Source organism: Podarcis raffonei, chromosome 3, assembly GCF_027172205.1.
Source record: "Podarcis raffonei isolate rPodRaf1 chromosome 3, rPodRaf1.pri, whole genome shotgun sequence".
Lineage (NCBI taxonomy): Eukaryota > Metazoa > Chordata > Lepidosauria > Squamata > Lacertidae > Podarcis > Podarcis raffonei.
This window is the reverse complement of record NC_070604.1, coordinates 44,582,189-44,595,390: the sequence shown is the minus strand read 5'-3', so window position 1 is coordinate 44,595,390 and position 13,202 is coordinate 44,582,189. Positions and strand designations below refer to the sequence as shown.

The 13,202-nt window shown below is 43.1% G+C and overlaps 1 protein-coding gene across 5 annotated transcripts; it reads right to left on the bottom strand.

The window, feature by feature from the left end:
- Positions 1–1,346: 1,346 nt before the first annotated feature.
- LOC128410320 (small integral membrane protein 8-like) lies at positions 1,347–12,493 on the bottom strand. Of its 5 annotated transcripts, XM_053381421.1 has the most exons (5): positions 8,584–9,639; positions 6,628–6,722; positions 3,952–4,059; positions 2,745–2,947; positions 1,347–1,884 (listed from the first exon to the last, which is right to left on the bottom strand). In XM_053381421.1, exons 1-5 carry the CDS (start codon positions 8,729–8,731, stop codon positions 1,464–1,466), a joined length of 975 nt encoding a protein of 324 aa, XP_053237396.1. In that variant the 5' UTR covers positions 8,732–9,639; the 3' UTR covers positions 1,347–1,463. The 5 variants fall into 5 exon arrangements, with proteins under 5 accessions (XP_053237396.1, XP_053237398.1, XP_053237399.1 ...); XM_053381423.1 differs by lacking the exons at positions 1,347–1,884; positions 2,745–2,947; positions 3,952–4,059 and adding exons at positions 10,618–10,759; positions 11,923–12,057 and having other exon boundaries at positions 6,626–6,722; positions 9,613–9,801; XM_053381424.1 differs by lacking the exons at positions 1,347–1,884; positions 2,745–2,947; positions 3,952–4,059; positions 6,628–6,722 and adding exons at positions 10,618–10,759; positions 12,366–12,493 and having other exon boundaries at positions 9,086–9,801.
- Positions 12,494–13,202: the final 709 nt, after the last annotated feature.

The following is a 13,202-nucleotide window of genomic DNA, read 5'->3' as shown; positions in this document are numbered from 1 at the left end:
TAGCCCACTGGGGTCTCCAAGCACGCGTCCCATCCTGCTGGAGGATGCATCGTCTGCCTGTCATTCTTTGTTGCTCTTGCTGGAAACGCAGCCGGAGAAATGTTCTTCAAAGCAGTATCTCGTCCTAGCAGCTATGTGCTAGGTTTTAAAACACACAAAACTCAAGAGATTGTGACTTCCGAAATCCACCTAAGAGGCATTTGAAAGCTGTTTTCTGCACCCCTCTTAATAGCCTCTACTGTGGAACTACTGTGTTGGACACACTGGTTACTGTTGAGCCACACGAGATTGTGAGAACTGTTTTCGGCATGCTGCCTATGGGAGGACTTTCCTAAAGTGAATCCACTGAGCAAGGGAACATTATTTGCCAGCTAATTAATGCCGTCTGCTTGATCCTTTTGACAATCTCACAGGACAACATTGTTGGCATCTGTCTCTCAAAAGACAATGGGGTACACCTTGGGGGGGGTGAAGTCAAACTGTTGGGAGAATCACAGCACTGCTGTTGCTGTAGAGGCTGGTAATCGTGATCTCCCATGCTTTTGCTGCATTAGCAGCACAGCAGTGAACTCTTGATGCGCAAGCCTGGGCAGGGTGTATGTAGGTCCTGGACTGCTAGGTGACAAGACCCCACCCCCAGCCTCACTGATGCAGAGATTATACAGTATCTGCTCTTTATTGAGCTTATAGAGCTTTTATTTTGTGTCCATCAATCATTATTCTGCATCTTTCACTGCATTTCCACATCACTTTCCTAACTGCAAAGTCATGGGGTGATTGATTTGTTGTGCCTCAACACTTCCATGCACTTTAATAGGGCACACCTATATCTGATTGTGTTCCAATTCCCACCAGCACCGGCCAGCAAGACCAATGAGCTTATAGGTGATGGGAGTTGTAGTCAAGCAACAGCTGGAAGTCCACATCTTTGCCACCTTTATGATGGGTACACATAGCCTTAGAACGTGTTGCAGTAAATCAGGAGCAATTTGCTAGCTCCTCCATCCCCTTTCCATTTTTTTTAAGGTGTTGGGGCTTGCAGTTGTTATAAGCCACCCTTCTTGAGTTGACAGTATATCATCTTCAAATAAAATATGTATGGAGGCAGCTTACAGTTAACCCAGTGGCAAGGTGGGATAGGCTCTCTGCACATGTCCAGAGGCACGCTTGCTAGTTTCAGGGCTCAAATTGAGACATCCGTGCTCCCTAACTTTTTCAGAAGCAGCTCTCTTTTAGTATACAGAAGCAAGATTCTCCATCCACCCCTCAAAGAGCACAGCTTCACAGTCACAGGGGAGTTCATGAGTTATCCAAGGGAAACATAGACACAGGCACACAGTTAAACCTTAGTGAGAGAAGATGGATTTATTTCTCCTCCTTCCCCAGCAGTTAAGCAACTCCTCAACAGCAAGACTGGATGGCTGCAGCAAACAGGCAGAACTCCTTCCTGGTTGTCATTCAGCTTACGTTTCTACACCAGAGTCAACAAACTGAGATACTTTTCTGAATGGTAAGATAAAGTCTGCTTGCCCTGGTGCAAGTTGTGGAAATGTGAGGTTAATGTATTTCTGAAATGCTTCTCTTGTTTCTAATATTTCTGCTTCCAGGCTATCTTTCCAGTCTGTCATGCTTTCCAGTTGCTGGCTAAGAGTCAGGATCTCGCCATTTTTCCTGCTCACCTCATGTGACACCTCTTCCAACTGAGCCTCACGGAGATTTTCTGCGCTTTTGATAAGTTTCTCAGTTTCTTCCTGAAACTCTTTCTGGGAGATTTTAAAGGCCATTTCCATTTCATATTTTTTCTCCACGGACAACTGCTGCAGGTTCTTCTGATAAATTTCATTGGCAATCTCTCCAGCTTTCCGGAATTGTTCCAAAAACCTCCTGGAGGGGTGAGAGAAAAGATCATATGATAACTTCAACATAATTTTTCATTACTGGCAATTTGAAAGCCAATCTTGTGTGAACTGCACATTTCTTTCAGCTGGAGGCAAAGCAAAATGCCTTCCAATAAACTGGACTAAATCTGTAGGTGGAAACCAGATAGCAAAACTTCTGAAGACCTAACCCCCACCCTGCCCATCTTTACTATCAGATTCTATTAAATCTGGTACTATCCAACAGCACACATAACAGGGAGTTAACTCCACTGATCACATCAGCCTTGTTTGCAAATCACAACAAGCCCAACAATGGCTTACCAGGGCTGTATCAACATGCAGGCTTCCAGGAGGAGCCCAACCTAAAAGAGGCTCTTTTAAAAAACTAAGAGTTGATTTAGAATGTCACCTGAACCTCGGCTTGTGCTTAAGTGCTCTCCTCACTAACCACAAGCTACATCCTCACAATGCCATTGGCATCAAAATACCCATCAATTTAATCCAGATTTACTGCTGCCCATGTCCCATTTGCAATATCTCAGTGACCCATTAGCAAACCAATCCCACTTTTGAAAGCACCCAGTGCACATCCAGCTCCTGCAGATCAGTTGGAGGAACACTGGTGGTGGAAAGCGCTCTATTTGCAGATATCTGGATGCAAACAAGGTCAGGTGCAGCTCTCTTAAACCCATCCCCTTAAACCCCAACAGGGATGGGAAGCCCAAGTCCCTCCAGGTGGCAGTGAACTCATTATCCCATTATCCGCAACCAGCATGGTCAACTATCAGGGATGATGGGTGATGCAGTCCAGTGGTTTCCCCATCCCTGCTTTAAAATATGAAATGGGGTTGTTAAGCCAAGTACTTGTTTTGCTTGTCAAGCATTCCAGATATTTTGTTCCTCTCTTCCTGTCTAGCTTCAGCAACGGCTTTCGACTTCTCCATTGCGAGCTCCAGCATGAGTCGCTGAAGTTTGTGTGTCATCCTCTGCTCAGCAGCTTCCGATTCTCTTTTCAGTTCCAGTTCCAGGTGATGGAGCATTTCTATCCTTGTGTTCTTCACAGCCTCCTGCAGCAGCGTTAGAAAAACAGATTAGAATAGGAAGGGAGGGATTAGGCTGCTTCATCCCTGTTTTAAACAAGACGAGCCTAGAAAGAACACACCATGCTTTATAAACCACTTTGGATGTAGAAGATGCAAATTCAGATGCTTCAGCCACATAGCTTACTGAGGCTGTCTTTCTGGTGACTGTCTCACCAGTGCACTGAATGCTTAGGTTTTATATATTTATGAAAAATGAAATGCCCTTTTATAGTTTAAATAAATAGATAAATGTAGTTCTAAAATAAAGTTTTACTGCCAGCTCTTATGTGTAGAAATAGAATGAGACACAGACTAGAAAGGATGTCAAAATGCCAGTAATGAATCAGTTTTGAACTCTCCCATCCAGTACTTTATTTTCTAAAAAATGTTAAGGGATAGTCTCATTTCCCTACTCATATTGAAATACTGCCCCTCAATGAGGCCAAACTTAGATTCACAAAATGTTTAGGGGTATGCATACCCCTGCATCCTCCCCGAAAAAAAGCACTGCTCCCATCTAAAACAAACAAACAAACTAACAAACAAACAAACAAACCCTTCTTGCATGTCAGAGAGGTTTCAGCTGAATCTTTACCTTGACACCCTATATTTCAATTCGTGGGGTGTTTTCTTTTAATTCAGCAAAGTTTTCAAGAAAAATCCCCCCCCCCACCTACTTGTTACAAGAGAAATTGTGCCACATGAAGCTTCTGCATGTTTATGTAGGTTTGGACCCAACATTCCATTCAAAAATAAAGCAGATTTCAGTTCATGGAGTGGGACTTTTTCTGCCTCTTCCACCCTTTCCTCTGCAGCCCCGTACTCCCTTCCCCAAGAACTTGGGGGGGGGCTTTGGGAATGGTGCAGGACATACTGTAGAGGGATCCAGACATGGGGGTGTCAATTGGTGGGAATCCGTCCCCACACAACTCCGAATGCAAGGCACTGTCTCTTGACATGTTTAAAACAAAAATAAAACGACTACTGACTTGTAATGCTTTTTCGTCTTTCTCTTTAAGGGCTTCAATATCTTGCTGGTGTAGAGCTGCTGCACGATTGAGGGCATCTTCCACAGCATCCTCTCTTTCTGTTGCAGCCTACAAAACAAGGCATAGCCATGAAGAAAACTTGTGCTGAGGACATTCTAATGCTGCACATCAGCTAGATCGCTCTGGGTGATATCCAACTAAGTCATACTCAAAGCAGACCCATTAATATCAATGACCTTAAGCAACAAGTCCCTTAATTTAAATGGGTCTGCTTTATGACTTAGTTGGATATCACCCTATATTTATTATTTTCCCATTAATTTTCTTTTTTAAAGCAGCAGCACAGCAATAGTTCTCATAAGCAAAGCAGCAGAATAGAGGATATGCCTGTGTTTGGGCTTTACCACTCCAGACTAAAGGTGGCAGCTTACACAACTGTCTGTTCTTCCATACAAAGTAAGTTCCCTGTACAGTGGTACCTCGGTTTAAGAACAGTCCGGTTTAAGAACGATTCGGTTTACAAACTCCGCAAAACCGGAAATAGTGTCCCGGTTTGAGAACTTTACCTCGGTCTAAGAACAGAATCTGAATGGTGGAAAGGCACCGGTGGCAGGAGGCCTCATTAGGGAAAGCGCGCCTCAGTTTAAGAACGGTTTTGGTTTAAGAACGGACTTCCAGAATGGATTAAACCAAGGTACCACTGTACAGAGAAGTAGCAGGGAGAAGAGTTTGGGCCTCGTCAAATGTCTAGGTTTTATATATGAAGGGTTGTGTGTTTGTGTTTGTTTTTTTACAGCAAACCTGTGTGTAGGGATTTTATTTCTACAGCAAACCATTCAACTATGCACATGCCCACCTGCAGTCTGAAAGTGGTACAGCTCAGAAACATGTTGGCAGAATGATCCAAACCTTTTTTCCCAAATGGGCAGGCAGAAGTGGCACCAGAATAATTTGCATTAGCCAGGGGAAAACCCCTAAACAGAGCTTTCTGGGAAAGGTGGTGAGCTGGCACAAGAGCCATTGGACAAATGGTCAGGGAAGACAGCAATATCTGGAAGGCCACAAATTCCCAATTGCTGCCATGAAAAGACAGCTGCTGCTGCTGTTTCTACATGGCTGGTGGCAGTAGTTTCCCCTGGAGTAATTTAATGGCTATTTCGTAGCTTTTGCCTCAGTGTTGCATGTAGATTATGTTACTCAGGACCCTGCTGCACCAGCAGAACCAATGTCAAACACACAGGAGAGCAGCCACAATGCACTAAAGGGATGAAAAGTTGGCTTCTGTGACACTATACAAAGGCGGCTTGGAACTTTATGCCATGTTTCTCTGCCATATATGGGAGACTTCGGCATCCTAGATGAGAAGATTAAAAGGAAACACAGTACCATCAGTGTAATGAGATGTTAAGGAACTTAAAGACAACAAGCCACAATGCCTAAACAAATGTAGGATCAGAACACTGAACTGCTTTGGAAAGCAAGTGCTGGGATGTGTCATGGCACACAAGCCGTACGCCAGGAATGGGGAACCTGTGGCCCCTCAGATGTTTTGGACTCCAACTCCCATCAGCCCCAGCAGTTGTAGTCCAACATCTGGAGGGCCACAGGTTCCCCATCCCTGTCCTAAGTGAAGAGCTGATGAAGAGGCAAGGGTTGCAGTTTCACTCCCTCTCCCTACTCCAAGATAGAGTACTGAAATTGCGATAGAATGGGAAATTCCATCCTCACAGTCCAGATGCTGAGTTGAAAGAATCCCCCCCCCCTCTGCTTGCAGTTTATCTAACTCTGCTTTCGAAGGTCACAAGATCTTAGCTCACACAGCGCTGGCTGGGTAACCATGAACTTTATTCCAAAATGCTAATACGCTGCAAAACTTAGAAATTCTAGGTTACAACTATAAGGGCAGGAAGAAGACACTGATTCATTGTTTTGTCAATGTAATTATTATGCTATATGTCATCTGTAAAATTTATTTTCTAAAGGTACTATATTGCTGTATTACATTGCTTTAATTTGCTCTATCTTTAAGTTGCTCTAATTTCAAAATATCATTATCTTCTACATGAAGATAATAACAAGCCTTAAATGAAACACTGTAGTACCAATAAATCAACTGATTTGGTTCAATTATAATATTAAATCTGTGGTCTTTGGCACTGGCTTATGCTTTATTCCCTGCCATACTGGGTTGCTAATGAGCAAATCTGAACCCTGATCTGTAACACTGGTGAGTTAGATACCCAAATTAACACATCAGAAAGATAAATACAGAACGGATCCATACAATGGTATTTTTATTCAATTATTTTATTACGTAAATAAATATTTATATCCCACATTGAAGAATATAGTCTTGAAAGTGTGGATTACAAAATAAACATTAAAAGCAAAACATTGTAAAACCTATAAAACTCATGTAATCATATATAGCAAGGTTAGGCAAGTTATAGCCCATATTGCTGGGCTGCAATTCCCATAATCCCTGAGTCCATTGGCTATGCTGTCCAGGGCTGATGGGAGCTGGAGCCCCTCAGCCTCTGGAGAGTCACAGGTTCCCCACCCAATATATCACATAATTCTGTAAAATTTGCTGTCTGCATTATACATCAGTAAATATTCACAGAAAGGCCCCAGTGCAACAGATTGGATAATGCGATGACAGCAGAACAGTTGTACCTGGAGCAATAGTCTAGCTTGCACTTTTTCAATTCGTTGTTGTACTTCTGCTTCTCTTCTATCTGCTTCTGCTTGCTTAATGTCAGCTCCCAATTCTACGTATGCCAAAAAAAAAAACACAATTGGGGAACATAACACTACAGGTTATACACAAACTATGCATGCCACCTGTTCCTTTGCTTGAATATTTAAGATAGACGCTTTAAGATTTAAGGTATTTTTATTTAATATTATTCAACCATGTATAATTTCCTGAAGGCTGGTGCACCCCCATCATTTTTAATGACCTGGGTTGATTTCAGTATGTAAAAAATGATTCCTCAGATCAACTTGCTAGCAGATTTGACTGCTTAGAATTGTAGAGCTGGAAGGGACCACTAGGGTCATCCAGTCCAACTCCTGCAATACAGGCATCTTTCCCCCCAATGTGGGGCTTGAACCAACGACCCTGAGATTAAGAGTCTCATGCTCTACCAAGTGAGCTATGTCAGAATACAAGCAAGCACTAACATCAGGCTTACACCTAGAAGTGATGGCATGCATTGGCCCCGTTCAGGAGAGCCTTTGTAGGATTCACACGTAGTAAGCCTGCGGGATTCAGCTGCTCTCTGGGCCTGCGCATTAAAAAAGCAGGCCACAATCTGCACCATGTAGCACAAGCCAAGGAGTTCCACAGGGCACACAACAGTGCCCCACACAGGCACGAACAAATTCTGTGTCGGTAACTGGTGGGCCCAGCTGTGCTTTGTAGCTGACTGGTAGTGCACCTGCTCTGCATGCAGAAGGCCCCATGTGCAATCTCCGACAGCTCCAGATAGGGCTGGGAGAGATTTGTTTAATATACTGGAGGGCCGCAATAGACAATGCTAAGCTAGGACAGACCAATGGTCTGACTCAGTATAAGGCAGCTTCCTACGTTCTGTGCTAATGCAGCACTCCCTCACCAGCAAGATGATTTCCCAGTTGAAGCAGGCACTCTGCATTCCCACCCCACAGTGCAGATGCCCATTCTTCCTTTTCAAAAAGCAGAAGGGAAGACCATACCAACCAGGCACCTACATGAGCAGCTGCACCATGGAGCACAGTGGTAAGGGTGCAGTTCCAGCAGTTGGCACTATAGGGCGATGAATGAACATTGCATCAAGTGGTACTGGGCTTTTGTCAGAGACTGGCTTTTGACCACTGGGAGGATCCAGGAACCAGTAATCAGTGGTCACAAATCAAGCACCAGCCTCGGCTGTTAGCTGGGGAAAGCAGTGGCTGAATGGGCAGGAGAGTTCGGGAGTCTAGGAATGCTCTAAACCCTGTAGCCCTGGTGATTTGCCACACAGGGCAGCGGGTCCTGGCTCTTGTTAACATGCCCACGGATCTTAAGACAAGCTAATCAAATGACTGGTCAAACTTTCATCCATTAACATATTTATCAAGAAAAAATGCATTCACAACAAATAATTTTTGAAGGTTAGTTCTAGAGGCCATCAGAGTCTCTCTGTCCTACAGCAGTAAATCCCATAGGTACATTAGACGTTGTATAAAGCACTGCTTTTTGTCTGTCCCAAACCAGTGTCATGAGACTATATTGATTGTGTTGACAGGGAGACAAGTAATTATTATACTCTTCCTAAACTTTCATAAACTCTCCATCATGTCTCTCACACACTTACATCTTTTTATAAGCTAAAAGCCCTTCCCCTAACTGACGGAAGTATTTTTACCTAACTAAGGTCTCTACCCTCTTGTGTTTGTGGCCTTCTTTCTGCATTTTCTCCAGATTTTACTCTTATCCTGTTTAACATGGGAATTACTGGAACTGTAATTACTGTAATATGTGTGGATACACCTTAAGTGTATCTGAGCGATCAATGTCTGCATGAAAACAACTGAGCACCAGATATATTGGCTTTTTGGTGGACAGGCATGAGTATCTAAAATTAAATAAAGTAACTATCTACTCACCCAATATATCTCTGTGTGTATAATACCGAGTTTTGTAAGGCTTGTATTCTCGAATCCGCTCAAAAGTCTCTGGTCTAGGAGGTGGTGGAATTAGTTTTGAACAAACAGCACAACAAACAAATGTGTCAAAATCTGGATTCCTAATCATGATTGCAGTCAAGATTTTTCCTCCTCCAATGGCAAGTGAGGACTAGATGAGGAAGCGAAATCTTAGTTCTCATAGCCTAAACTGAATTGTCTTCTTAGAATCTGTGCATGCTAGGGGGAGAGAGAGAAAGGTTTCACCATTGTTTGGTGAGATTATTTGATGGCAAGATGATACCCGCTTCAGCTGCAGCCCTGGTGTTAAGGAGCTCTGCCTATCATGTGGCTGTGAGAGGTCTCATAATATAGGCTAACTTCTCACCCAGTAACTGTTGCTAGGCTGGGTAAGCTTTGCTCACAAAAGCATTTTAGATCCTTTAAACAAATAACTTTAAAAAGTTTTGTGTGCTCTCCCAAGTAGTTTACACAGGATAGTCAAGCATTTAATAAAGGCTTAGGTTATTTTCCAGATAATAAGACAGATTATTATGCTTTTGCTGCTGTTTAATTGGCTCTATTCTATAGGTTATTTATTGTATGGCTTTTATTATCATGTATTGTTCTTTTTCTGATTTTCTGTTATCCTTTCTGCTCTTAAAATTTTGTAAGTCGGTGTAGCATTCTATACACACACACAGAACAGGCATGTGCGTGTGTGTGTGTGAGAGAGAGAGAGAGAGAGAAAGAGAGAGGTGCTTATTCTTAGAATATCTGCAACAGTGCTTATTCTTAGAATATCTGCAACAGTTGTTACAAATATTACATTTCTTAATAATGCTGGCTTTTTATTCAGTACAGGCAATATCATTTTTCCTAGTTATTAAAAGGCATTATATTTCAAAAGAAACATCCATTATTGCCAAGAAAAATGCTGGCTTTCCACACAAAATCCTGAAAAGTCACAAATCAGAAAACTAAATATACCACTTATTTGTGTCGCCTTACATGCAGAACATGTGCAAGTCATGCATTTCTTTAGTCCCATTTAGAAGTCTTCCGCTTCATATGTCGCTTTCCCTCACCGTCAATAGCTTCATAAAGATCTTTTTTATTCTCTTGTTGTGCATGCAAGTATCCAATGTAGGCTACGCAAAGAGTAATCGTTACAAGCCCAAAAGCCATAACTGGTTTGTTCTGTGAAGATAAGAAAAAATACATACTAGTATTTAAATCCAAAATATTGTACTTAATCCAGTTCATATACAAACATCTGTGTGTGCACAGGTGGGTGGGGGCTATCAACTTTTCAGTTACTTCTTCATTTTTGTTCAGCTTTCAGTATGGGGAATGGAAACGTACAGAATCAAACTGTTTAACCACTGTTACAATTCAACATACCGGTATATAAAAAGTAAAAATGTTGACTGATTTGACTTCTTTTATCCCTCAAACATTTTGATTACTTTGATTGCATGACACTTGGGGATGAAGTTTTTGTATTTGGAAAAACTGCTATAGTCAACTCTGAACCCATGAAATAGTGGGATATAATTCTAATAAATAAATTGTCAAGGAGACCATTTGCCTCTGATAGTCATAGCTCTTTTGAAGTATATCTACATAACTATTGCAACCAAAATCTTGGTGCACTTAGCTCCACTTTACTTCATAGATTTAATGAAGTTTACCCAACTCGATAGTAAAAACATGTACCGGTATTTATAAAATGCTTAAATGTAGACAGTAGCTAGTTATTAGATCATGAATGTACATACACCATAACAATTTCCCCATTCTGTGAACATTAAAAAACACACTGGAGATAGTCTGGCTTCTCCCCACCTCCAAATATGCCACACACTTCTGATTAGCTAGTTAACAACTTCATTTTTTCCATCAAAGCAAGTGCTGCTTGTGAATAAAAAAAAACCCAATCTATAATTAGATGTAATATGTAATATAATGAATGCACACACACGTATCATGGCTATTTCTTAACAAGTTTCTTACAGGTTTAATAAAAAGTTCTGGGTTCACAGCACGGAACAAGGTGGTAGTTCGTACACTTCGGAATCCGGGAGTTCGATAGTCTTTCTCTTTGGGTGCTTCATGTTGTAAATCTGGAGGCTGAGGTGCTGAAGACATCTTACTGCTGCATAAAACAGTTTGGTTTATGTAAGTGCTCGCTTAGGGGTTCTGTTCTAAAAACATGTATAAAGGTAACATGTACAATACACAGCTTTGTGCTTGATTCGTGCTGGAATCCAAGGCTGTGACTGAGGGAGAAGCAAGATCTGTTAGGGTATTATGCTGTGAGCCCTTTCCTCTTAGGCTCAGGTAGTATATGTGTAAATAAACCATAGCAGCAGCACATGCATTTCAACTCCTACATACCCTGCCACAACTACAGCCAGAGTGTTTAGCCCAGAAATCCCCAAACTCGGTCCTCCAGGTGTTTTGGGACTACAACTCCCATCATCCCTAGCTAACAGGACCAGTGATCAGCGATGATGGGAATTGTAGTCCCAAAACATCTGGAGGGCCGAGTTTGGGGATGCCTGGTTTAGCCAATTAATGAGTTTTCTCCACCACTTTGAAAGCATATTATTTATGTGTATTTCAAGCCCATCTGGGCAGTGGCATAGCGTGGGTTGTCAGCACCCGGGGCAGGGCAAGTAATTTGCGCCCCCTAACCCGTGGATTTGCGCCCCCTAACCTGTGGATTTGCCCTAACCCCAGATGTTGCACCTGGTGCGGCCGGCCCCCCCGCACCCCCCCACGCTATGCCACTGCATCTGGGTCCCAGCTTCAGCTCCAGACTGCAGGAAGGAACATGTTGCATAGCCTGTTCATATCCATACTTTACCTGGCAGTAAATCCGTCCGAGCCCAGAGCAGTTTATTTCCAGGTAAATGTGAGCAGCAGCAGCAGGCCTTACATCTTCCACCAAATATAATCTCACCCCTCACGCTGTGGGCGTTTCAGTACCAGAAGTTTCAAAACTTAAATATAACTCACCTCAAGTTTTATAGGCACTGAAAACAAGTGGCTCGCTACACACTTTGCAGAACAGGCATAACAAAAGAGGGGGAAACTAGCTGTAGGTCGTCAAGTTGCACAAATATTTATTCAACCGATCTCACCCTTCTCCCCCACCCCAAATGCGCCTCCTTGGGACCAGGAGTGCCGCGACCCCCAGACCCACAAGTTCAAAGCCAGTTAACTAGAGCACAAGTCCCACACCTCCCTCAACCTGGCACCGCATTCAATACTGCAGCGGCGACCTGAAAGAAAGAAGGGAGCGGGGGGGGGCACCTTCGGGATCTGCTCCTCGCACGGGGCGGCCTAGGAGAAAGTCGTCTCCTGCTCGCTCGCTCTCGCGCCTCCGAAGCCTAAGCCGGCACTCTGCTCTAGTCTAAGCAATGTCCTCCCAACGTCTTTGACTACAACTCCCATAAGGCCCCGGCAAGGCCGGCCATTTTGGACCGCGACTTAGGCTGATGGGAGTTGAAGTCTAAACGTCTGGAAGGCACGAGGCCGCTTCAGAGGAAGGGTTAAGTCCCCCCCCCCCCATTACCGCCCCGCTTTGTTTCCTCATTAGGGGAATGGAGGAGGGTGGAAATAAATGCAGGAGTTGTGAAAGCTTCGGTCTTCACCACAGTGGGACCCTTGACAATAATCTATCTTATCATGCGGCCAACCATGCAAAAGGCGGGAGGAAATTAAGGAGGCGACCCGTTGAAAGCAGCAGGACTTACTTCTGAGTAAGCGTGCTGGAGATTGCTCTGTAAAGCGGGCTCCAAAAATGTCTTTGGCTTTAAACGCCAGAGCGGGCCTCCTGCGCCTTTAACAGGTGTAAGAAGAAGCGACACCTGCTGGGGTGTTTTTTTCTTCCCCTTTTTCTTCCTCTTTTACACAACTGCTGGATTAAAAGAAAGAGAACTTTAAAGGAAGAGAATTCGCCAGCCACTATGAATGCAATTCACGTGCATCACTAGTTTGCAAATATTAGAAAGTAGGAAATGCGGAGAATCTACTTTGGTACTAGAGAACTGAATGGGCCATCTGTGTTTTCTGTCAATATTTAACTCGCACTTCAACTGCTGTACTGGTAGCTATTGTGGCAACAGCTTTTATGATGAATCTGCAGAGAAGTAAACAAAGAAATAATATTAGCTGGATTCCATTATTTTCCATATAACTAGGAAAGCTCCTGTTAAAAATGTTGCCTACTAATGCAGCAGGGGGACTATATCCCCGTAGAGATGAAACTGGGAAGAGAAGTTTTTTATGTGGGGCCCAGTGTGCATATGCAGAGATGCCGAAGACCTCCTATAGCAGCCATAGAGAACTTGTGTGTCCCTCCAGATATTGTTGGACTACAACCATGGCCAGTGGTCAGGGATTAGGAAATTTGTACTCCAGCAATATCAGGAGGAGCATACAAGTTGTCCCTCTCATATTCATAATGATGATCACAGATATTGAGCTAATGAAAAGTCAACAGACAAGATTGTGTACTGCTGTGTTGCATCATATAATGTGCAATTGAGATTAGAAGCTTGCTTTCACAAGACCCTTGTGTGTGTTGCCGT